This window comes from Drosophila suzukii, chromosome 2L, assembly GCF_043229965.1.
Source record: "Drosophila suzukii chromosome 2L, CBGP_Dsuzu_IsoJpt1.0, whole genome shotgun sequence".
Taxonomy (NCBI): Eukaryota; Metazoa; Arthropoda; class Insecta; order Diptera; family Drosophilidae; genus Drosophila; species Drosophila suzukii.
In genome coordinates this window covers 5,096,549-5,123,386 of record NC_092080.1, presented here as the reverse complement: position 1 = coordinate 5,123,386, position 26,838 = coordinate 5,096,549, and the positions used below count along the sequence as shown (strand labels likewise).

General features: G+C 35.7%; 2 protein-coding genes across 2 annotated transcripts; both read right to left on the bottom strand.

Moving 5' to 3' along the window:
• Positions 1-17,305: 17,305 nt before the first annotated feature.
• Positions 17,306-18,370, bottom strand: jhamt (juvenile hormone acid methyltransferase). The gene is made up of 2 exons (XM_017072399.4): positions 17,703-18,370; positions 17,306-17,639 (listed from the first exon to the last, which is right to left on the bottom strand). Exons 1-2 carry the CDS (start codon positions 18,352-18,354, stop codon positions 17,398-17,400), a joined length of 894 nt encoding a protein of 297 aa, XP_016927888.3. The 5' UTR covers positions 18,355-18,370; the 3' UTR covers positions 17,306-17,397.
• Positions 18,371-21,677: 3,307 nt separating this feature from the next.
• Positions 21,678-22,619, bottom strand: LOC118879756 (phenoloxidase-activating factor 2-like). Its single transcript, XM_036822695.3, has one exon. It carries the CDS (start codon positions 22,509-22,511, stop codon positions 21,753-21,755), a length of 759 nt encoding a protein of 252 aa, XP_036678590.3. The 5' UTR covers positions 22,512-22,619; the 3' UTR covers positions 21,678-21,752.
• Between the last annotated feature and the right edge of the window lie 4,219 nt (positions 22,620-26,838).

Sequence of the window (26,838 nt, the reverse complement as noted above, 5' to 3'; positions counted from 1 at the left end):
ACCGGCGGTCGGGGGTTAAACTGACAGGGTCAGAGGGCGGGGGTCGGGGGTGGGTTGAGAACAGGGGGTGGCGGTACACTAAGCCCACACGACATGCAGTCGCGTATAATTATGGCATTTTTACAGTGCGGTCTTCGCTGTTAGTTTTCCTTGAATTTAATTACTGCCGCCTTTTTGCATGAAATATCGTTTGGGGGGGATGTGGAAAAATCAAGTGGGTGCGGGTGGTTTATGTAGCTTGTTCCGGCAACTTTGCTGCATTTTTAATGCGACCACACAGCTCACACGGCGAAAAGAAACGAGAGTGCCTGCCAAGATGCTTAACACCCAACCGCCGACGACACCTGCCTGATTTATCGCCCAAGACGCGACAATTTCCCACAGTTTCCACCGGGATGACAAGGCACCACCAAGAAAAGCCACCATTTCCATTTTCACAACCCCCCCCAAAACCCAAACCAGAAAAGTTGTTAACATTTTAGACATTTTTTTGCCTTTGTACATTTTCTTCTTTTTAATTTCAATTTTGTACTCGACAAACGGAGGCCAACAATTTGTCGGCCCTATGTCCTTGTTAGTCCTTGATGAAGGGTGTGTGTGCGGTGTGTAATTGTCTTGTTATTGTTGCTCAGGCCGCTTAAAATTAATTTTTATTTATAAGGACCAGCTCCCAAGGTGCAAAACGCGGCAATTATGCCAGGAAATGCCATTAAGCAATTATATTTCACATAAAATTTATAGCATTTTCGGTTTTTATTTATATCTATTGTCTGTATCTCCTTGAAACTCAGGGGAGAACTTTTGTTTTGCTGGCTCAACTTTCCCAGGATTTGAATTGCCTGCGAGTTTTTAATTAATTTCGGATTTCAGTGTGTGGCAAAGAGAGTGGGTAAATAAAATAGGTGGGTAGGGTAGTATTTTAAGGCTTTAAAAAATATAAGAAAAATAAAAATTGATTTTAAGAACTGGAAATTCCCTACTTACTCCTGGATCTACCTTTATTTATCTTGAATAATCCTTTCTTGTAATTAAAACATGCCTCAAAACCCTTAAAACCAAACAAATCTCAAGTCCAAACTTAAGTTTTTTTCTCTTTGTGAGAAATTTATGGCGGTTAACATCAAAGGGGCCAATCATTTGCATTTGCCAGTCGAAGGCTCTTGAAATCCGCTTTTGAAAACAGGGACTCAACCACCCACTCACACGATTTTCGATCCTCCTCTTGACTTTCAAATAGTATTTTGCGTAAATATTTATACTTCTTTTGTCAGCAGTTTTTTCAATAACTTTTAATACCTACATATATCATGGGATGGGTTGGCAACAATGGACTTGAAATGAAAATTGGTAAATCGTTCGCTTTTTCCACTGCCATTGTTGTTGTGGGCGGCTTGGATTATGGGCAGAAAGTTGTGTAAAACTCAGACCATCGCACTCATATGTGATATATATAGGGCTATTCCGTACTCCCCGAACCCCCGATGATGAGTCGTTGGCCGTTGTAAGGAATAGCCCACTGTCAGGCATTTTTACTCCGGGTCTGCAGAGCTCTGGCAATTTGAGACCGCACTTATCTGCGATTATGACTTTTTAAAATTACACTTTTCAACACAGAAACTCCCCATTTCCCCCTCTTCGCAAAAACAACGGCAATTTATTGAAGAGATGAACGGCGAAAAAAAAAAATAGGCTAGGAATTTTTTGCCATATCCCATATCCATATCGGCAATATCCCATGGCATACCTCAATTTAAAACAGGAAATGCCTCTTGAACTGCCGCTGGTTTGGGGGTTGTTCCGGCTTTTTCGCTGCCTTTTGATTTACTTTTATTGGCAGATTAAGTGCGTCAAAAGGTAGCGCTTAACATACCCCTCGAAAACCGGGATAGCCGCCCCCTCTTGAATTTGCAGAATTATTGAAAATTCTTAACACAAAAAAAATAATCTGCAAGCGAACATATGGAGTGTGCATGTGCGTATGTTTCTAACAATTTTTATGGTACAGTCGAAAAGTCGCTTTTGATGTTTATCTTCGGGTTATAAAATATCATAGGCATTGGAAACGCGCAAACTGAAAGTTTATAATGTGTTAATGCCTGGTTGAAAATGGGAAATCTATATAAAATGGTTTTTGGCGTAAAAATAAATATTTTAGGGGAAGATTTGATTTGGGTAAAGAAAAAATATCGAAGAAAAATACAAAAATTTTACAAACCTACAGGTTAATTAAAAAAAAAATAGATCAAAGTTATAGATCATATCATTACGAATACCTGTTATAAATTATTTATGAAAATATTATTGAATTAATAATTAAATATTAGATTCCATTTCTTTAAAAAAACCTTAGATTTTTAAATAGCCCAATCATCTGTCAATTTTAACCCACATATGTTAAACTAAAACCCACAATTGTTATTGTATTCCCAAAACAACAGGGCATTTTCAACCCCCACACACTTGAGGCCTTTCTTCCACTCTAATCTAATCCCAAAGGTGTAAATTCAACCGTGAAATACTTAAACTATAAACGAAACCCAAAAAACAACAATTTTCATATGAATAAACAGCCTCTCACATGCAAAACAACCCTTTCTCCGAAGTTGGGGTTACATTCTGGTTGTAATTATAAGCATAAATACGCGTGCCCATTCGCCACTGAATAAATCAGAAATATGATGAATACTAAATAAATGTGCCAGGCTCTACTTCACATACAATAAAACTCAACAGTTCTCGGCCTTGTAGCATACTTTTTTGGGCAGAGAAATGGGAAAAAATATATGTGCATAAGCAAGAGCAACCCGAAAAACCGGTTTTTAATTAAGATTAAATGAGCAAAGGAGCTCACACACATGGATTTAAATTTAAATGAACAGCGGAAAATGCTCGGGCTTCGAAATCACAGCCAGACTGGCTCCTCGTCGACTTCATTAAGTTCCAAAACAAAAACCAAACGAAAAAAATACACAACACAACCGAGCTGAAGCGTGTTAAAATATTAATTTATATTTAAATCGAAAATGATGCGTGCACACACACGAGAGCCGGATTTGCATATTTGAGGGAATAATTTTCTCGAACGGGTTTGGAAAGTGCTAAAGATAAACCATTTGCAGGGCTAAAAATAGGTGGGTAAAAGAAAGTTGCTAATGTATTGATTGGAAAAGTACACAAGTTGGTAAAAATTGTTGAAAGGGAAATAAAAAACAAGAAAGGATGATACTAAGCTAAAGGGAGTGCGAAAGAGATGGAGATATGCATGCATCAAATCGGCTGTTTTCAAGATGGCACACTTTAGTTGCTTATAACTTTTTATTGAATGGTCCGATTCAAACATTTTTTGGCAAAATGAATATTGATAATCAAAACAAAATCCCATTTACACTCTCACAAAATAATAAAAAATGTGGGCGAAATCTAGGTATTAGCGTTGTAGGGTTTACAGTAAGTTGCTGAAATAAACTTGCACTGTGCAAGAACCTCAAGAATCTGCATGCCAAATCCAAAAAACTTTATGAAAAGATAACTTCAAATAAATATGTTTTCTTGCTCCCCTGGTTTTGCATTAACATTAAAATTTTATTTAATTATTTTCCAGCCACCTTACCAATTTCTTTTTTCTCCGATATTCTTAAGGTAAACTTCCATTTTACCTTAAAACTTTCCACCCAGCAATTAATAACTCCCAAGACCATTTCCAAAACCCCCAAAAAACACCAAAATTCAACCCATTGCGACCCTCGAAAACATGACCCTAAGTAAACATTAAAAACGTGGGGCCAGAAATAAGATTGGCCAGAAATAAAACGCACCTGCGGGGCCTATACGAAAATCTAAAAGCCCTGGAAATCAAGAAAAACACGCAAAACAATTATTCTTAAGATATCTCAGCGGCAACATTAAAAGCCAATTCACTTGATGACAATAGAAACAAAGCGCACAACACCTGCCCTCGGGGGCGGGGTGGCTGGGTGGGCGTGGTTGGTTCTAATAAAAAATGCAAAAGAATCTGCCAGGAAAACCAAGCGTGGAAAAAAACAACGCCAAAAGTCAGCCGCCACTTCGTGTTTCGCTTTTCCAGCTTTTTCTCTTGTTATTATTCTGGTTGGTCCTTTTTTGGGCATTGACATGAAAAATAATGTCACCCTCAGTTGCCATCGTCGCGGTTCCTTTTCTCCAGTTTTTCTAACGTCTTGTTCTTGGGGTTTTTCCGAAGAATTCTTGTGTCAACGCCGCATGTTGCCCCCTGGGTGGAAAAAGGCAATGGATTTTTGAGGCTTGTCCGATTTGTCATTGAGTTTGATTTTTTTTAAATATTTAATGGGTTTTTCAAAATAAAATTCAATCTTAAATAATTCCTTATGTATTATTTAACATAAGGTGTATATTTTAAATTCAAATGAATGTACGTATAAATTCCTTAATTCCTTTCTTTTTATTCAAATCATTTTTGGGACACATTTATAGATACTAAAATATGTGTCCTGATATAGGTAAGATTTAAAAAAAATACATCATTTATCTTCACTGGATTTATTTAACTTTCTTAAATAAAATATAAGAAGTAATGAAAACAATTTTTAAGGACTTCATTTTTAAAATTTTGCGGGGAACATTTAAAGATACTGTGGGTATTATAAAAATAATAAAAACGTATAGTTTTTGAGTAAGGTTTAACAAGTATTTATATATTTCTTAAGATGTTAAATATTTTTATTCTCTACATATTAGCTTTCGGGACACATTAAATTATTCATTTATCATTATAAAAATAAATCCATTTTTGGTGGGACCTTTAAAAATTATATTTATTATTTTTTTAATTCTTTTTTTAACAAAGCAGCATTTTTTTTCTCATGTTGTGAACATTCTGAAAGTTAATAAAACATAAAACTATTTTTGGAATATCACAGATAGTACCGGAAAAATAGTATCAATTGTATTACAATTTTTAAATATTGTTATCTTTTTACAGGGCAACTTGTTTCGACTTGATCAAAGTGCTATTGGAGCTCCTCGCACTGCATTATTGTTGTTGGCATTTAAGTTAAAATTCCCACTCATTCCCGAGCCCATCCAAAACTCCACAAAAGAGCGGCTCTACAAGGCGCGTGGCTCTAATGGGCCAACTTGTAAGCCTCCAATGCTGCCCCGAGGGCAGTACCACCATCAACATCCCACTCTCAAAATCCCCAACCTGGAGTGGAACTCTGAACTGCTCTATATAATTGTCACCATGGGTGTCGCTTGTTTCTTATTTTTTTTTGTTGGGTATTTTGGTTTTTTAGCAGCTGCAGGCGCCGAGTTGAAATGCCAAAACGTTTAAGCGCAAATTGTGGCAATTAAAAAAGCGAGGCTGAGAGCTCTGCAATTGCTTTTCCGGACAGATGCCAACAGGCTGATAAGCACTTGACATGGCCGGTGATGGTGAAACAGCAAAAGAAAAAAAAGAATTTGGGAATTATAAGTGGAGGGAAGTTCGGCAAACAAACGATGTCAAAAGCAATTTATATGCAAATCGAGCCACACAGTGTCGATGCCAACTGAGGCGTTGACGGCGAGTCGAGTCAATTGATGGGTTTTCATTGCATTTATTTGGGCATGAAATATCAAATATGTCCTGTAATATGCTCTGGTCTCCCCCCTCCTCCTGCTTAACCCTTTTTGCCGGCCAAGGATCGCAAATTGGGCAGCACTTTTGAATAATGCATAAAACACGAATTTGTGAAAATGAGTTCAAACTTTACAAGAGCATTTGAATATCAAAGCGTTGTAATTTCACCATCTTTTTTCATCTTTGTTGTTGCTGGTAAGTTTTTCTGGCACGCTCAAAATTCATTTAAATTATAATCGAAAATTTGTAATATTTGATCAGAGCACTGATAAGAGGTCAAGTTATTAAGGCTTAAATTGCCAGGGCTGAGAGGAAATTTATATAAAGTTGGTTTACTTGGTAATAAGAAAGAGAAAAATAACATTTGGTGAAAATGCCTAAATAGTGTAAAACTTGTAAGGAATCTGTTTTGAAAGAATATATTTACAAAAGATGAGGAGTTATAAAACACAAATATTTTATAGATTTAAAAGGTACGTAAACCTAAGGAACTTTAGTGTTATTAAGAAATTAATTTTTTGATATAAGTAAAGTATATGTTTTGGTAATAAACTATTTTACTTCTAACTAAAATAAGAAAATCAAAGGAAAATAATGGAAAAATTTATAAAAATGAAAAAGCTTTCTCCCTTAGTTCCTTTATAATTTCAATTATTTGCCTTAAATAGTCCTCAATTTTGTAAGTATACTTAAGGAACCTTTGTATTATCAGTTCGATAAATCTAAAGATAGGTATTAATAATAAAAAACTTTTCCTTTCATCGAAAAAAATAAAATCAAAGGAAATCATTGAAAGTGTATAAAAATGCACTATGTTTTTTAAGAACTCCCCCCAAAACCTTTCATAAATTCAATAATATGCCTTAAATAGTCCCCATTTTTTGGGAGATCAGCAATGCGACGTATGCTAATAACCCAACTAAAACATGCGATGGGCTTTCCTCGACCCTCAGTGCCCCCATACCATTTCGATATTGTTCCACCTCGTGGCCATGAAATTGCTTTCCGCTCTCCGCAACCCACACTTTCCGAATGGAGACGGGGCCAAAGCCGATTCCTAGAGCCACATCAGGATTCATCTGGCTGCCGCATATTATCCTGGATTGTTATCAACGGCAAGCGACCCATATAACTGCAGGCCCTCGGGGTCTCAGCCAAAAAAGAACAGCAGGCCGGGGGCAAAATGAACTCAAACGAAAAAAAGAGCGCAAAAAGAAAAACAAATTTAAAAACCAGAAAGAAAGCTCGATTTAAGTAACTCGAAGTTTGTATACCCTTTTATAGATTTTACCCTTAAATATATATATATTCTTTGCCAGGAAAAATAAATAAACACCATATTTAAAATATTAAAAATTATGAATTCAATACAATTTGTAGAGCAATCAAATGCACAGCTTTCTGGACAACCAATATATATAATCTTCTTACAAACTAAGCCAATTTTTTTATACATATTTGCTTTTATGCATTCAGACTTTTTAGCCTATATATATTTTTATTTTTAATATATAAATTATTTTTCAAGTTACAAACTCTTTTTAAAAACGGTGTACCCCTTGAAGGGTATAGAAAAAAGTTTGACTGAATTCGCATGGGGGGGGGATTCAGTTTCTGGGTTCGGGGTGCGTTTTCAGGGCCGGCGCCTGCAGATAGGCACAATAATTGTATCAAAAGCATATTTTCCATTCTGGTAGAACGAATTTTATGCTTTTTCAATAAACATTAACCGATTTCGGTATTTTTTCATATACGAACCAACAAAAAAAAAGAGAGCAAGTAATGGCAATGAAAATGTTAAATGGCAAGCAGCCGAAAAGTATGCAATCATTCATGCGTTCATTATTTCATAGACTGAGCTCCGAGGGCATACTGTACAGTGTATATCCATTTTTTCAACACAAATATGCAAACAGAGGATTTTCAGGCCGCGAGTATGGCAATCAATGATTTGGAAATATTTTCGTTTAACATTTCGCCATTGGCTTAATTTTGATACGGATCCAGCCACTTTCCATTGTTGGTTTTTGTTGTTCACATACTTTCGTTTATTTTTTAATTTACCATAAAATAATAGAATATTCAGGGGGTAAAATTAAAACATATAAAAAAATAAAACATCGATTTATGTATACAAACAAATGAAATCAAAAATGTAATAAGAATAGTATCCTTAATTTATTTTATTTATTATAATTTAGTATACTGTTTGAAATACTTTCTTCAAAACAGTCTTACGAATCTTTTCGTGTTATGACTTTTTGAGAACATAAATAGGCATTTCTTATCAGCTAAATTAAACACTGTTGAATTTAAACATGGTATATAATTTATGAATAATATGTTTCACTATGTTATCTGCTCTACAAAAGTTTGGCCTGACAAACAAAATAAAATTCCCTTTCACAATTATCATCATACATAAGGGGGCCAAACATGGTTACACAACGCCCGTTTTTATTGAAGTTGTCGGGTTGATCGGATCTCCAGTTTAGAAAGGGTGCCTTCAGGCCCTTTCATTTACCAGGTTGTTAAGGTCCGTCCAGTATTTACCGAGCACCTGCTTCTCATAAATAGCATCCATCTCTTCCTGGCTCACCAAAGTCGCCAGTGTACCATATATATTTTGGCAGGCCTTTACGGCAGCGAACCAATTAAGTTGGGTCTTCTTCTCTATGTAGAATAACCTTTCACCGATCTTTTCGAAATTAGCTGGAATTGTCTTGGCTGGAGCAATCTTTTTATCTTCAGTAGCTTTGATGGGGTTTATATGTTCACTTTCTTTAGAATTAGTCAAGTTATGTTGTTCATCAGCCGTCTGTTTTACCATTAGGCTTATCGTAGTCAAGCAGATTCCTCCCAATTGTTCCATCTGAAGATGTGATAGCCCAGGAATTACAGATCCAGATGCCAAGGGGCATCCAATAAATGCGAAAGCGAAAAATAGCACAGACTTGATCATTTCGAATGCTCACGACGACTAAAAATGAAAGCTGTGACGGTACTGAATATGGAATTAAATGCATATTTTGTACAATCTCTGTTGATAAACAATGAGTCACAATATGATTAGGTGCTAAAAATTTAAACATTTTTTAATCTCTTCTTTTGGATGGCAAAACCGTTCAATTTCTTACTCTCTCTCTTTTAATTTAATTCATTCAGCATTTAAGTACTTGCGTCCTTTCTCACTCTTTCTCTATTTCTCGCTATCTCTTTCCCAGTCTCTCTCTTTTAATTCAATTCATTTAGCATTTAGGAAAATACAATTTCTTAAATCTTTCGTTTTGTATGGCAACACCGTTCACTCTCTCTCTCTATCTCTCTCTTTTAATATAATTCATTCAGCTTTTAAACTTTTACGATTTTGTTATTCCTTGTTTATCCTTGTTTCTCTCTCTATCTCTCTCTATCTCCCTCTCATTCTCTCTTTTAATTCAATTCATTCAGAATTTAAACACATACAATTTTTTAAATATTTTGTTTTGTATGGCTACACCGTTCAATCTCATTCTTTCTCTCTATCTCTCTGTCTCTCTCTTTTAATAGCACTTTCTTTTCAGCCCTTAAACATTTGCAATTTTGATAATCTTTTGTTTTGTATGGCAACACCGATAAATCTTTCCCTCTCCCTTTTTCTCTCTTTAAATTCAATTCATTCCAAATTTAAACACTTGCCATTTTTTAAATATTTTGATTTGTATGGCAACACCGTTCATTCTATTCCACTCATTCTCTCTCTCTCTCTTTGAATTCAATTCATTCAGTATTTCCTTATCAGTTATAAGTAAAAACCATGCCACCTCTCCCTTTCCAACAAAATTAGCCCCATCTTAAAGACCCAGACCGAGCATGAAGGTCACAGCGATTGGGGCGACACCATTAGCATTACCATAATGTTTCTGGCCACTTGTTTGACTCAATTAGATTCATTAGGAGAAAATGGCGCAAGTGTCCAATCTAACTTTGACCATTCGAAGGACTAGTCGTCGAAGGACGAGCCAGCCAGGAAAGGTCAGAGGAAATAATAAATGTTTGGACACATTAAATAAATGATTATTACAACGGGGGAGGGCGTTGGTGGACGGGAACTTCATGATGGGAAATAAAAGCGCAGCAAAAATGTATTTTATTTGCACAGGACATACGCAGTGAAGTTATCTTGCCAGCCAGTGGGAAATAAAAATTATCAACGTGCGAAAATAAAACCCAAGCCGATAAATGGGGTTACTATGTGCCAAAGTTACGATTGCTCTGTAGCAACCATAAAAACTGATTATGTCACTTGATTAGATGGTTCTTTTTTCGCAACCAATCCCCTTGGAATCGTCTGACAATCGCATAAAGCGGAATATTTCGTTTAGTTTATTGTCTCACAAACACATCGCTCAAATCGCTGAATTTATGATCTGTCGAAATGTCATAAATGTATCGAATTTTTGTCGCTGGTCGTTCGTTTCCGTTTTTTTCCTTGTTCTTCTTGAATTTCCACCCTCGCATTTCCCGGGGCCCATAATTAAAATAATAATTTTCACGAAAAACTTAAGACCTTGTAATTATAATTGTCAGTTGTGCCAACCCCAGAAGATGCTGGGTTCCATGAAGTTCGGGGTTGCTGCTCATTAAACATAATTTTTGTGTAAACAAAGGCGAGTGTAACTTGAGAACAAAATCGATGTCGGGTTTCATTTGCTGCCCCACTGCTGAAGGAAGTGGGTGGTTTTCCAAAAAGTCTCACAGTGTATATTACTCTTTACCCCCGCAAAATGTCTGTTTTGGACCGCACACAAAAGTATGCTTAAGATATTTTTTAATTACACATCAGAGGAGCTGAAAATGAAGTTTCAATGGTCTAGTATTTCTCAAAATGGTTCGGGAAAACTATATGTTTAAATATAACAAACTAAAAATGAATAGAAAATTAACCCAGAAGATATAATATCTGTGAATCAATAAATAAATATATAGTTATTTTAAAGTTTCGTATTTTCTTATGTTGATGGAACCTTGCTTTTCAACGGTAATGGCATTTTATTATCTTTAGCTCTCTAACAAGCTAACCCTATATATAAAGGCCTTCAATTATGTCATCGCCGAATAAGTAAGTTTAAAACCCACAATTATATACACTCATCAAAGGTCTTATTCTTCTGTGACATCAATGCCAACTTAATTGACAAGTGGAGGTCAACAACTCAATGCCTCAAAACAAGCAACTCATTTGCATGTCAACTAAAGACAAAAGACCCTAAATAAGTGGATAATGGCAGAAAAGAATAGGGTTCTGAAATATTTAAAAACAAAAACCCAAATGGCAATTGGCAAATGAAAGTGCTGGCGGGTATGTGGGCTAAACTGGTTAATTATAGTTAACCCCCGAGCGGAATGATGCAGCAGAAAAAGTTAACCGCAAGGAACTTATGTCGTCATCATGTCAACGGCTGTTAACCGGGGGTTGGGGGATTTCAGATATAAGGGTTCTGGATTTGGGTTCTAGTCCCTGTTCACTTGACCGCAAGAGTTGAAATATGCCACTGCAAATTGAAAAACCAATTTTATTGACCCCCGGGCATCGAAACTCAAAAGCGATGGGCATTGGAAATGATTGAAATGAAATTGGAATTGAAATTTGATTGGACAGGAATTGGAAAAGGTCTATCGACTTAAATTTAATAAACAAACCAAGGAAGTTAGTCACTTACTTGATAATTCTATAGTATCATACAAACTTTAAATAGTTTTTATTGTCAAAAGTCAGAAAAGCTATCAGCACAAAACTCATTGTTTTCAATATTATTAGTCATAGATCTTACTTTATCGTAACCATGCTTATTATGATGACTCATAAAAGACCCTGAGATATTTTAAATAAAACATCTCTTTCGATTCATAATTTATTAATAATAAATGTAGAAAAAATAATTAAAATAGAAGTGGAAGCAAATTAAAAGATTTAAAATTGATTAGAACTTTTTAAACTTGTAAACTTAATGGATATTTCCTAGAATTCGTTATAAAATTTGATATTACGGAATACCGTTAGCTTAAGCCTGCAATTAAATAAACATAAAATGTCAGCGACTTGGCCAAATAATTTCAATAACCAAAATTGGCTGGAAAACCCTAAAAGGGAAGGACCTTATATGGAAAGTGCTGCCTGCGGTCGTTTTAAACAAACCGCAGGTGTTGCATACATTTGCCAGCTTTGCATTAATTATGATGTGTGTGTCTCGGGAGAAAGGGGGGTTCGGGGTCCAGGGAGAGGGAAAAGAGGGCGGTTAGTGTCCAGGGGGCGTGGCGGCAAAACTATTTGCCGCACTTGCGACCAAAAGCTTGCAGCTCGTACGTAAAATTGTAGCATACTTATGGGCTAAAGTAATTTTATTGCCATGCACAGGAAGCTGCACAGACGCCGTCGTCCTGGAAGAGGTCCTGCGGAAAAGAATGGGCAACCCGGCTCCCCGTAGAGCTCCTGGCACATCGTGTGACCCGTAAACTTTGCAGTTTCTTTGTTTGGACTTGGCCCAACGTGCCGGGCCCAAGTTTGTTGCCGCTCTTATTATTTTAGTTGGGTAGTTTTCGCTAGTTTCACCCGTTTGCTGCTGTACAGATAGAAAATTGTGTCCTTCTAGATTTAATACAACAATTTTAAAATATTATAATAAATATGTTTCATGATAAAGACAGCCGTACTGCAGGAAACAAGATTTTAATACTCTTACTGGTAATATTCGGTTTTATATATTTCTGATAAGACATTGGAAAGATATATTTTACATCTCTGTGTCAAAGTATAATACAAAAATGTATCCTTCTGATGTTATATAAAGTCTATAACATTATTAAAATATAATAATAATTTGGTTGCATAATAAAATACTGGCTTGCTCCAGAAAACAGTATTTTAATACTTCTTCTGGTAATTCGAACTTTTACATTTCTTATTAAACGTTTGTAAGATATATTTTGTATATCATTGTGTCAAAATATAAAATGTGTCCCATTTTATGTCAATCCAAATCATAAAGAGAAGGAATTTATAATACTCTGTTTCAAAAGGGTGTTTTTTTCGGTGTACTATTTTTTTACTACCGTGGCGAGTGGATGATGTTGAGATCCTGCGTCCTGGGTATGCGTCCGCACATAAAATGTTATTGCGAAAAACTATTAAATTTCTCTAGAGATGAAAATATGATCAGAAATTTAAATCGATTTATTAAAAGCCGTCGCAGTTGTTCCTACTGCGTTCAAGGGATTGGAGTTGGTTCGTAACTTGGCCAAAAAGGAAAGAGGACTTTCAACTACGCCAAGGAACATGTGTTGCCGTACAAAAGTTTTGATCCCGAACACCGAAAAGGTTTCCAATGTGAGACGATTTCTGATTGATGGGAGTGTAGTGTGTACTGTGGGTTATAGGGGAGATTTCCTAAAAAATGACACAAAAAAATACCGAATGAATTCCAAATAAATACCGATTAGGTATCACGTTCTTCCTAAAAAGTAAAGTTAAAAAAAGGGTTTAAAAATATATTAAAATAAAAATAAATAGTACCTTTCCTTTATTTAATATTTCTATAAATTTAATTGCATTTAAAAAAAGATACAATGGGAAAATCTTCATTCTTCTTATGACTCCCAATCCAATTAATTCTCCTAACCACCCACCGTACCAAGTTGCTTTTCCGAAACCCATAGTAATCCGCAAAGGCAGTCATATTTCGGTCAAAACTGGGGAAAACAAAATTTACTATGTACACTTAATGTCTAGACAAAGCTTCCCAATTACCTTATCCGATTACACGAAGATTTGGCCCACGAAGTGTTGGACGTTGACTACGAACCCCTCAGAACGCAAAGTGTAAACCCGATCCCAAAACCCAAGCCCAAAAGCATTGCTTTTTGGAAACCCTTGACCCGGCATGCCAGGAACTCTTCGAGAGAAATCTTCATATTACTGTTGTCCCTTTTTTGGGACAAACCCCCTCTACCCCCCTTTTTGGGAGCGGAAAATGTTGAAATAATTTGGGCAAAAGAAATGTTCTCACACCTTTCACTGCGGGGAAAGGAGTAAAAAGCACTTAAGTGCCTTGGCCAGGACTCGGGTTTTAATTGAAGTGCAGTCCAGAGTCCTTCAGTGTGTGTGTCGTTTTTCAAGCAGGTGTAAAGTTAAATCATAAAATGAAATTAAAATAAACCAAAGCCGAAGCTCAAGCCAAACGTAATGAAGTACGGAAACACTTCACAAAAAAATGGCAGGGAAAAGAAAGGAAAGAAAAGGATTAAGCGTGGGCTAACTCGACATCCCAAAGGGTTTCCGTTTCCGGTTACCTCCCCTGGTGCCCATAATTAGCTGCAAGTTGGCTAACAAATTTTTCGAGAAATTTTTCTACAATTTTTTGTACCCACATTTTTTTAGAAAAACAACATTTCGTTATTGAAAAATTCATGAGCTCTTGCCTAGAACATTGACACAAGGACTCGATGGGGCGGTTCAGGGCTGTGGCAGGTTTTTATAAAAAATGTTTGAGAAAAATAGTTGGGGTTCTTTAAAATGTATTTGGATTTCTTATTTAATTTTAAATGTAATACAAATAAGGAAAAATATCAAAAGGCTATAAATACATTTAGTTGTATTAAAATATCAGCACTTATAGTATTCAGACTATTATTTAAAGATTTAATTAACAGTTCCAAGGAAACAGATCTTTTTCCTGACTCAAAACGTGACCCCCTTTCACCGCTTAACCCCTTGACAAGCACACGCCACTGCCTTCAGCCTGTGCAAACGTTTTTGTCATATTACAATATAATTTATTAAAATTCTTATTTGCAACGCAAAGGACGGCAGCAGGAAGATAGAAAGAGATAGCCGAGGAGGACTCTGCTGTAAAAACAAAAGCGCCTCGTTAGTGTTGAATTTTTAATAAAAAGCCGCACATGATACCGAGTCAAAATGTAAATTACAATATTCCTTCTATAATTTGTTATAATGAGGCACATTTCTCGTTAACCCAACCTCTTGTTACTTGATGTGAGTATAATTGCCTATTGGTAGCCATTAAATAGATAAAACCCTGGGCAAGCCTCGTTATTTTTTTGAGCTGTCCCTTTCGCATTTGCATATGGAAAACGCAATCAAAACGCCAGAAAGTCAACAAAACCGCTAAGTAAACTCAAACAGAATGGTCAGTGGAAATGTGGGAGGAAAACCCACCTGAAAATCCGAACATTTCATTACGATGGCCGTGCATTTGCACACGCCCCCTCAAAGGAACACATGTATATAGATACACATATGTATATATATAGATACACCACATCCGCCGACTTTCAGTTCCGGTATTCGATGTTTGTTTTTGCGGTTACGCCTCCGGAATCGACCGGAATCGGGTGGGTCAGCGACCATAAATGCTGGGTCAGCAAATTGCGCATACGACTTGTAAACATTCCTGTATTATTCAGGGGTGTCGCAGTTATATGTATTCCAACTCAGAGAAAGTACCATTTTTAAGGACAAAATGTTATCAAAATTACATACAACACAATAGAATAAAATACATACCATTTCTTTTTTAACAGAATCGAGTGCTTTTAGTATAAGCAGATAAGAAAACCCAAAAATCTGTAATTGATTAAAAAATTTTAAAATCTTTTTACAATTCCTTTAGCCAGAATTCTGTGTTTTTAGCAACAGCTGACAAGAATTTCAAAAATCTTTGCTTGATTAAATAATTTTAAAATAGTTTTACAATTCTTTAACCCAGAATTCTGTGTTTTTAGTATTAGCTGATAAGAAAATGAAAACAATACTTTTATGGATTCAATTAATCTTTTCTTATGAAAACACTATCTACAAATTGTTTTCTTATTATGTTTATGCCTGTCAATAATAACACAAAATTAAGAATGGTATCTGGTAAAAGTCAAAGTAAGTCGTAAAGAATAACAATGAAATTACCCTTAAAAAACCATTGTAAATATGAAAATAACATTTTTATGAAGAGCAAACAGAAGATTTTTGACATACAAGTGCAAATTTAAAAACAAATAGGTGCAAAAACAAAACCATCAAATTGTTTTGAAAAATTCTTTCGTTTTATATTATTATTTTAATGAATAAATAAAATGCTCTTATTTGGGTATTTAAAAATCATAGGCTGACGTATATAGAAGCCAGGCTTAAAACATAATTAAAATATATGCTTGCAGGGTGTTTTAATATACAATACATTTTTTAGAAAGCTTATTCCCTCAATACAAACAATTCGAATGAGGAATTCTTTCAATTGTTCTTTCCAAGCCAAAGCACAAAAATTTTACCCCGGAATCTTTCAAGTTCGAAGAAAATTAGCTTAGCAAATGATGCAGAGAAGGAAAACCGAAATGCCAGGAACAGGCAATTAAAGAGGACCCAATACCAATAGCCTCACCCACCAAAAATCAGAAATCCCCCACCCTTCCGGGCAGGCAGCCAAGCAAACGGAAAATTCATTACAAACAAATTAACAAATAAATCAAATTTCAATACGAAAATTTGTTTGCGAAAACAATTTTGAGACGGGTTGGTAAGTTCTGGGGGATTATTCTGGGGGATATACTTATATACAAATCGCATGCCACGCCCCAACGCGGAAACCGAAGAAAATCGGGGGGGCGGAAAAGGGGGAAAATGTAGAATCCATTTGACTGACAGGCGGCAAATCGTCTGAAGCCCAGCCAGCGCACTTGAGAAATCATTTATCTAAATTAATTCCTGTCGTTTACATTTGCCAGAAACAAAGAGTGGGGGTATTTTAGGATATAAGGATGAGCCGGGGGATTTTCTTTGGGGGTAAGTTGATTTTAAATGGTAAGGAAAACAAAAATCAAAGATTAAGACAAACATTTACTACTTTTGGGATTGGGGTTCCAATTGCCTGGAAGCAAGACAAACTCACGCCCCGAAAATTTTAACCCACTGATAAATGACATGAATGCGCATCTCTGTCGACATCGCGTTAATAACTCATTTCGAAATTCCACAACAAACTCGAACATACGTAACCCACAGCCGACATAAAAAAAGAACAGCGAAAAAACAATTAAAATTGTTCTTAGACTGAAATGGCAACATTTTCAACCCTTTCAAGGGATCCCAAAAACTCGGTTTACCCCCATATTTGAAACGCAACGGGCGGCTTTTCGTCTGAGGAAAAGTTTTGATACATCAAAATCGCGAGGGAAACGCGCGGTTTTTGACGTTAAGCTTTGGGTAAGATGAAAAGTTCCATTCGAGAGTGAGAGTTAACCCCAGACAACTATATATATATGGTACTAAACTGAGAGGGAGAGTGAGAGAGAGTTATACTTGCTGGCTGGAATAATTGGTTCTGTCAAAAGCAGCAATTATAATGCCTAAGCCCCTCTATAAATGATATATCAAATGGAATATTTGATTACATATTTCATTTGTAAGCCCAGACAAGTGTTATTATTAAAATCTAAAACATTAATCTTTAATAAGATGGTTAGGTAAGACAAGTTGGATAATGTGGAAATAATAAAGGTAAAATAATTACTATGGTTTAGTTTACTAAGCAATTTTTTTAGGAATTTCTTAACATTAATACAACATTTTAGTAGCCTCTCACTTTTATTATATTTAATAATTATTTATTTTTAACTCCGCACATACACGTGTGTCACAACTTCTAGGAACATTTTATATTTAATTTAGTTAAGTATTATATATCATTTGGCATTAATAGACTCTATAACAATTATCTCTGATTGCAAAATAACTAATTAATTCCCTTGACCAAATTTTGATGTGGAGGTTCCAGGAAAACATTGTTTACAAATTCGGGAGTCTTGCGAGCATAGGCCACTACCAGTTTATAGGGCGATAAAAACTTTTGATCCTCATTCTTTTCGCCCTGCTGCAAATTCATCGATATAACAACGTCTATGAAGTCATCCAGGAATTCCTCATGCAAGTCCATGGGCATTCGCTCCAGAAAAGGGCAAATGGCTTTCACATTATCTAAAAATTAAGGTAATAATATTTATTAACACATCTAATAATTGCTGAATATTAATTACTCACCTTTCACAGTCCTTACACCTTCGTAAACAAATACTTCATTTCGTATCTCCACATTGTGCTGAATAAAACCCACATCCGTTAAGAGCTGACTAAATTCCTCGCCAGGATTTAAACTATGGTGAAGTGGGGATATAAACTGTTCCACATCCTGCATATAAGTCGACCACTTTTCATTCGTTTTAAGGATCTTATAGACCTCGTAAACCGGATTGGAGGCCAAGAAGGCCAGGAGAACGTCACCGCCTTCGGGTTTCAGAAGATTGTAGATATTGCCTAGGGCTCCCTTGAGGTTTTGCACCCAATGGAGGCAGTAGAACGAGGTGACATGGTCGAATCTGCCGCTCAATTCCTCCGGGAGTTGTTCGCATCCTATGTCCAGAACCTGGAATCTGGTTCGTTCTTCCCGCTGATAATGCTTGCTGGCATAGCCCACCATCTGACTGGAGATATCGGTGCCCACCAACTGACCTCGAATGGGAAGCAGGGGCCTCACGAAGTCCATGAGCACATTTCCGGATCCCGAACCCACATCCAAGAGGGCATCCTCTCCATCGGAACGCCACTGCAAAGTCGATGCAAACTCGTCCAGAATCAACTTGGCATCGTGCCTTTGCACTTGGTTGGCGTGCTGATATAGAGAGGCCTGATTCATCTCGAGAACTGATCGACAATTGCAGCCGATCTCGGCTTTATATACACCCCGGTCGTGATGTCATCAGACGGAGATTCTAATTTTCTCTCGCCCCAAGTCCCGATCTTCAACTCATGACGTCGAGCTAATTACGTACCAGCATTATTTATTTTTAAAGCTTTGTAATTTTATTGGTTCCGTTAAGGGAAATACGACAAAAAGAGAGAGCTAACACCTAGAGAATACACTGGTCAACAAAATATTTATTCCAAATTTATGACTGAAAAAAATGTCCATAAAAGATTTATTGGAATTTTTGTATGTAAGTGAGTTCGAAAGTTCGATTACACATCATGAATTTGAAAGAAAAACACGTGAAGTAAAAAACGAATAAAATTAAAATATAGTATAGTAGTTTTCCAAATATTTTCTGTATATGATAAATTTTAAATTTGTTAAAATACGTATTTTTAGGCATTTTTGTTTTGGCTATATAAAACGAAATAATTTCTTACTCCATAACTTATAAGCAAAGTTTATTAAAAACTTAAGAGAGCCATACCTAAAACATAATGGCATTTGAAATTAAAAAAATTTCTTTCCTTATCAAATTCATTAATAAAAAATAATTTTTGGTATTAAATATTTAGTTTGGATTTTGTTTTTTATAATTTTTATAAATCTATATAGGTAAACAGTTTTTTTAGTGAAATATAATAAAACATTTATTACTAACAAAAAAGTTTATACAAATTGAAGAATTCGTTCAACCAAAATTAAAAATTTCCACAAAAACTTAAATAATTAAAAAAAAATGTAACGACTTTTTAAACTTTCATAAATGCTCACGCGACAATAAAAAAACACTAACAAAACCTCGTGCTCGTTTTTATCTTCAGAAATCGGGCATGGAAAGCTCAAGTTCTAGGTCAATGGAGCTTAGCTAATGCTTCCTTCATAGAATTACTATGCCTGAAGTACGTAACCAGGCATAGTCATGCAAATCGCAAATGAACTTGAGCACACCCCTGGAAGTGAATTCCACTCGAAATTACCATAATTTTCATGACCAGTGTACCAGCCTCCAATTGAACAATGGCGATAAGACCCAGCAAACGAATGAGAATGCCCAAAAAATAATGCTCATAATTTTCGGTGATCCCGAAAGTGCAGAAGTGATATATTTTTGAAGTACATTCAACCCAAGAAGGCATAAAAAAAACTGAAGTTGGTTCAGTGACCTACCCTAAGAATGGTTCTAAAATAGTTCTAGAGATATTAACCTATTTTAGGATAAATATAAGTACCTATCAATAATGATTTTTCAAAACAGAAATAGAAATGAATAGGGGGGGGATGTATTTTGTTTGAGTGGGAGACCGGGTTCACCCTTTTCACCTTCTCTGCGATATTCCGGGGAATATAAATTCATTAAAAACATTCCATTTAGCTGCAAATTACATTTGTGTAATTGCTGCCGGGCCCAGAAAGCGAAGCTCATGATATTTGAAATATTTCACATATGAGCAGTACGACCGTTTGATGTCCCTGGGTTATGAATATACTTACATGTACTCTAGACTCCACCTCACGTTCATATTCCGAATTCTCCAACACTCGACTGGCATCACATCCATATAAATTCATTTGCCAGAAGTGACATCAAAAGCCCTCGCTGGGTTTCTGTTTCTGGCTTAATGTGTGTGGGCGTTACGGCTGGTTAATTGCATTTGTCGCAGACTCTTTTTGGCCAAAATGGGCAAAAGGGGTTATTCGGGTATTCGGCTTGCAATTACCGAGAGCTGTCGATTGGCTCGAGCTGTCACAGAGCCACGGAAATCAATTAAATCGTACGAACCAAACCGAAACAAACCGAACGGAGGTCTTCAGGATTTCGATTCATCTGGGAGTATGACGAGTTTCATGCCTTGGGGTATTTTAATGCATTTATATCACATAAATTAATTATTATTGGAGATAAGGGAGCAAGGAGGAATTTAAGTGAGAGTTGTCTTCAGGATTAAACAATGAACTGATTCCTTAAACTAAAATCCATTTACATTTAAATGAACCTTTAAGAAAATAAAAGCAGGACCCACATTACTTTTACTTTTAAAAGGGGGAGCTTATCGTTTTTAGAAAAATGGAATCTTTTATTGCAATTGTCAAGTTCCATATTTATGATTCATAACTATACGGTTTGTCAGCTTGAAATCAAACAGCCTTAACATATATATTTTTTAATGGAAATCGTTATCAAATTTTTTTCTTTACCATTCGAAATTTGAATTTTTTGTGGGGTTTCACAAAAAATATAAATATATATTTATTTATATTAAATCCTTATAAGATTAGACCCCGAAAACAGCATGCTTAGAAAAACATTATTGTTTAATGACTAACTTAATAGATTATTATTATTTCACAGGGCCTGTGTGCTCAATATATGTATAAATCAATTTTAAATGTTTTATAGTTATATGATAAGTAGCTTAGGTAATGGGAATCTTAAGGTGCCTTTAGTATTTACAATAATCTTATTTTATAGACTTCTACTAACTTTACTTACCTTATTCCTTAGTAATCCTAAGCCAATTAATTCAGCTTACACCGTCTTCCAAAACCTCAACCACCCCCTTTGGAATAAACAACAGAAGAAATAAAGAACCGAAAGGAAAAGTAAACAAAATCTCATAGTTTTATGTGATTTCTAATGGATTCACGAGCACTTACAAACCCACCCATCACCCACTGAGCAACCCTTAACCCCCAACTCTGTTACCTTAATTCTCCTTTCCGAGAAATGATTCGCACACACTTGAAAACTATTTAAAGTTTATCTAACTGAACAGTAGAGTATAGAAGTCCGTTCTGGTTATTTGTACATGTGGTATGGGGGTTGGCAGTAGGAACAACAAAAACTTTTGCATATGTTGAAATATCAAAATAACAAACAAAGCTAGAAAATCTTATAAAGAGTAAAGGGTGAGATTCGGTACGTCACGGGTGGGGAAATGAGTTTTTAATGTCCCAAAGGGGAATTCTTCGGGAGCTGTAGATAACCTTACATATATACACGGAAAAAAAGGGTACTTAAAATATATTTTTTTTAATTAAAAATAGCTAGATTTCTACAATTCTATATGGAACCAACTTTTTTTGTTAAAGATTTTGGGATTTTAGTCGAATTGTTACAACTTTTAAGGAATTTCCAAAAATTATTTATTCCTCTATAAAACGTTTCCAGACCAGGTTTTACCATACAACGCAAATTAGACTCTCTTACTTTATAGTATAATCAATATTTTATTATATTATTCTTATACTCAAGATCATCTTAAACTGTACAATTCAGTAAGAAATATCATATTAAATGAGGTTAGACATAAAGTAATACAAAATAAATACACAACAATTTACTAATATCGAACCAAAAAAACCAGCAGGTTCCTATCAATCCACTCCCGAAACATGGCCACATCTGTATAGGTTGCCGGAACATTTTCCAATCCGCAGGAGATGCCCCAGTTTACGATGCCCACCTGCATGTAGATATCCTTATCGCGATCTCCAATGGAGCAGAAAAGGGGGGATCCTCCATCGCCAATACAGGCATCCTGGTTCAACTCACCTCCAGCACAAATCAAACTTTGGGGAAGTTGATATCCCCAGCCCAGCTTGGTCAGCTTCAGCTGTTGCTCACATTTGTTTCGGTTTATTATGGGTAGTGAAACCTTATTTAGAACGGACGAATGGTTGGGATCGGTGATATTTGTTTTTCCCCAACCGGCAGCAAAGCAGCGATGTCCTTCGAACGAGGTTTTCGGGGACGGCAAGCAGATAGTTCGAATATGCTCCTTCAATTGGAACTCTGATTTTAGGAAGAGTAGCGCTAAATTGTTGGAACCAGTTCGGTAATCAAATCTTTCGTGACACACTATTTGCTGCACCTGACGTTCCTCAAACTGGAATCCTTCTATATTGGAATTTAAATCCCATTCGCCAGCCCTCACCACAATATCATCTTTCCGTTCAAACTTTACACCATGGGCAGCTGTGAGAACCACATCAGGGGCAATTAAAGAACCGCCAGCCCAGTATTTGCCTTTTTTAAATATAGCCACCACCCAGGGATATTCACCGGGAGTCACTTGATTTTCAGTCATAAACCTTTTCATATACTCTTTCGTATTGCTCTTTCCGCAAGGTTGATTTTCAAGTCCATCTTTAGTAGAATCTTTAGGTGACTCGTATAAAAGGCATCTTGCAGGAGGTTCTTTCGTAAAAATATGCTGGTAATAATCAAAAATATATAACTATAGATGTGTCACATAAAACACGTTTTAAAAAACTTACTTTTCTTGGAACTTTGCAACAAATCTCAGATGATCTGCATATTTGTGTGCGGTAGGCTAGGTGATTGAAACCCAAAAAAGGTGCCTCTTCTACACAATGTTCTTTGGGAATACATTGGTAATTACAGGCTTCCCCAAAAAGAACTATGGAGCTTAAAAAAAGAGCTCCGAGTGCCCAAAATCGTGCCATAACTCTTCGAGTAGAGAAACTAACTAATAATCCCATGGTGTTTGGTCCCGCATTTTATACGTCTCAAATCCGCCAGTCATATTTCCTTATCAAAGCATTTTACTACCCCAGTGACTTTATTTCTCTAAATTTTAAAATATGATTCACACATAATAATTTGAACTTAAGGGTTTATTTAGATTACGCAGAAATATAACCATAATACATAAATACTGTACTAAATTGACAGTTCTGTAGAATGAGCAACAAATATGATATAGTGGATCAGAATATATTAATTAAATAATACAAATTTTTAAGTATTACAAGTCAAAAATGAGTACAAATTTGTAAATGTGTTAAAGAAAAGTTTTAATAAGATCTTGATCAACTGTCCGCAGTTTACCTCTCTGGTTACGCTATAATTCCCAATCAGTTATAGCCCACTTTGATCGCTGACCAACACTGGTAATGATTGCAGTATATATAATTATTTATATTTAATAAACCACGTATAATTTTTGGCAGTGTATAAACTCTAATAGAAGAGTGAGCAATGCGGATTTAAAATACAAAGTAAACGGCGATTTGTTCTTATTGATTAGAGCGGACAGACCCAGACAAACATATGAGCTCATCCTTGGCTTCATCATCTCGGTTTCGCCACGAAAATCCAAGGGGCGATTTTCCTGTCTCCCAAGACGACGATGCCCGCAAACTTGATGAGTATTTAAAAGTTTTCCATTGTGTGTTTGATGAATATTTAATTAAGCATAAAAGGAGCGGAGCAAGAAAGGGAAAAACTTTGGCAAAGGGTTGCTACTTGCTACTGTTTCACTGTGTTTTTCTTTTGTTTTTCATTTCCTTTTCGCCGAAAACATCCCATTTCCCCACCACCAATTTTCCACAGCTTTCGTGTGGCGAGCTTAGAGAGTGCAAAAGAATAAAACAAAATCAATTAACGCTTCCTTGTTCCGTTTTTGCTTTTGGCTGGTTGTTACTTTAAAATACCCTTTCTATAGGGGAAATTGAATTTTAAATTAAGAAAATCTATAATACATTAAATATATAATTTTTTAAAAATTCTGAAATGCTTTGAAAAGCTTTTGAGGACGCATAAGTATACACGTTAAATTTAAAATCAAATACAAAATATTTTCCATAAAATTAGATTGTTCTTGAGATGAGAATATTCTTGTTAATCTTCTAGAAATTAAATATAAATCAATGTTTAATACCTTTAAATATTAATTATGTTAAAATGTTCTCTAACAATAACCACAAAAATTCTAACAACCTATTATAAGATGTTGATTAATATTTAAAAACATTTAATATTAAAGAATAATCACAAAAAATACTGACGAGCTTTTAAATAATATTGATTAATATTTTCACATATTAAATATAGAGTACCCAACATTCGTTAACCTGTAATTTTCTGATGCTCTGTTGTTTATATAATTTTTATTACATAAGTATTTTACAAGTTGTGAGCCAAAGGCCAGGCTCAAAAGAGCAGCGAAAATAATTAAATAGTAGAGAAGGCAGCGCGGCAAGGAAAAAGAAACCCCCACTCCCACCCAATAATCCCGCCCACTCAACCCTTTGTGCCACTTTCTCCCCACAACACACATTTCTTTTTAATTTTTCTGTTGTTTTTTTGATACTCGGGGCCCAAAGAAGCCCACAAATAGCCAAAAGCTAGCGAGTGCTGATGGCAGCCAGCGAAATCCTTTCACATTTTCTATATGTATATGCATATTCCTTCTTATATTAATTTGTTTTTCTTTTTTTGTCGATTTTTTGCGGGCGTTGGGAAAATTAATTAAAAATTAAATGAATGAACGAACGCTGGATAATGAGCCCCTAAGCTGATTTTGCGCTTAAAAGTATGCAATGGGAAAAAATTGTCGAGCTGCCCGAGCATGGCATTCAATAACAATTTCCACCCCACTGCCACGCCCACTCCAGCTTTACAGGTATTTCGCCCACCACCCCCACCCACACCAACAACAACAAAGAAAGGAAAAACTTGCAATTTTTTGTCGCTTTTTTTTGTTTATATTTTATTTTTGTTTAATATCGACAAAGCGCCAACGGAAAAGAAATCAGAGGTGGGGGGGGTTGCTGAAAAAAGAGCAACAGAGAAAAATGGTGAAATTTTCTTTAACGTAACAAAATATTTTTATAAAATAATCAAGTTTTCCTTTTGCGCTGTTTTGTTTGTTGCAAATTATTTTTAGCTTTGTGGAAGAGCGGACGAGGAAGCTGTAGGGCGTTTTATGTGTTCGGGTGTAAATTAAAATCGTCCGCATTGCGCTTTTTTATAATGAGAGATCCGTGGGTGGGGGGCAGGAAACTCAATATTGAAAGACAGAAATAAAAATTAATTAATAATGGCAAAATATTTCAATGGAGCTATCCATCTCACAAAAAAAGAGAGAGCAAGAATCGATGATGAAAGGAAAAATATGACAGGGCAAGGGAAAATTAAAAGGAATTCGTAAAATGATATTTTTTGTCAGAGGAAAGTCAGGTCCTATTGGAGAAAGATAATATATATACTTTTATAAGAAAAAAAAAAGATTTCCTTAAATTCCTACCAAATTCCCAATTTAATTAGTTTTTAGCTTTATCAAAAAATGGCCACGACTATCAGATACCCGTTACTCAGCTAAAGGAAGTGCGAGGGAGATGGAGATATGCATGCAGCAAATCGGCTGTTTACGAGATTGCACACCTAATTTGATTATAACTTTTTAATGAATGGTCCGATTTCTCTAAATTCTTTTTGAATAGCTTTATATATGTATGGTAAATGGGGGCTGTATAATAAGAACGTATAAATGTATTTCAAAAATATATTTACTTACACTTTCATACAAAAGTATATATTTCCCTGCATGTTTTTAAGCAAAAGTTTAGTTTTCAATTACGAATTAGCTTTGTCTCAATACATGACCTTACCCCAGAGAGACTGAAAGTCAAATTCCAGGCAAAGCCACCCCTAAACCGCAAAACATTCTTCCTTCCATCGAACGCCAAACCCTTAACTATATCTCCCCACCTCCTTGAGAAATCACTAAAGACAGGGACAAGAAGGGGGAACACTATCAAAAGTCAATTACAATGCAATTATTGTTTTCCCCCTGCCAAAGGAAAACCAGAAAACATTCTCAAAAGCCATTGAAAACTTTAATTGAAAATATCAAATTATTTTCGAGTTAGCGTCAGCATAAAAAAGTCAAAAACTCCTTGACTTTGCCTTGAGTTCGATGAGGTTTTTAGGGAAGACCTAAGATGATATTCGAAGTGAATAACCAAAGATACAAAGATACTTGTGTGTATGTAGACCATTAATTACGTGGCCAGATTGTAGAGAAGTGGGGGAAAGAAAGTTGCCAAGAGTCAAGAGTCAGGCCAAATTGTAATGAGTTGGCATTTTGTGAAATTCCCCGAGACACTGGCAAAACCCCACTGAAATATCTCGTTGTAAAGTAGCTGAAATGACATTAAAAAGGCAAAACCAAGCAGAAAGGACACATCCACATCCTTATGGACACTAACCAGCCAAAAGGCAAGGCACACACATATGGGGTTAAACCCGAGCTGGGGATAATTCTTCTTCAACACCCCCTCGTTTCATAGTTTACAATCTTATTATCTCTGCTTGGCATCTCAAGGCCCACAGAAACAGCCACTCACCCACACACATTTTCCTAAGGCAATTAAAAATCTTCACACTGTCGTCGATGTCCTTTTCCGGCTTTCCCAACGTTTTAGTCCATTTTGTTATACCCTTGGCCCAACTTGATTTTGTTTATTAAACATATTTTGCATAAAATTCACTTTATTTGCAGTTTATTTCGTAAGAAAATTATAAGGTTCTCAAGTTCCCCCCCTTTTTTTGTGTGACACGCTTGATAGTTTTTCCTTGGGGCGGGAAAGTTGCCTTCTGGAGGAGGGATAGTGTACCTT

Excerpts from the sequence above, each read along its gene's own strand:
- jhamt (XM_017072399.4), bottom strand. The coding sequence starts at position 18,354 with ATGAATCAGGCCTCTCTATATCAGCACGCCAACCAAGTGCAAAGGCAC. Across the intron at positions 17,640-17,702 it reads AGGTGTAAGGACTGTGAAAG|ATAATGTGAAAGCCATTTGC; the intron begins GTGAGTAATTAA and ends CTTAATTTTTAG.
- LOC118879756 (XM_036822695.3), bottom strand. The coding sequence starts at position 22,511 with ATGAAAAGGTTTATGACTGAAAATCAAGTGACTCCCGGTGAATATCCC.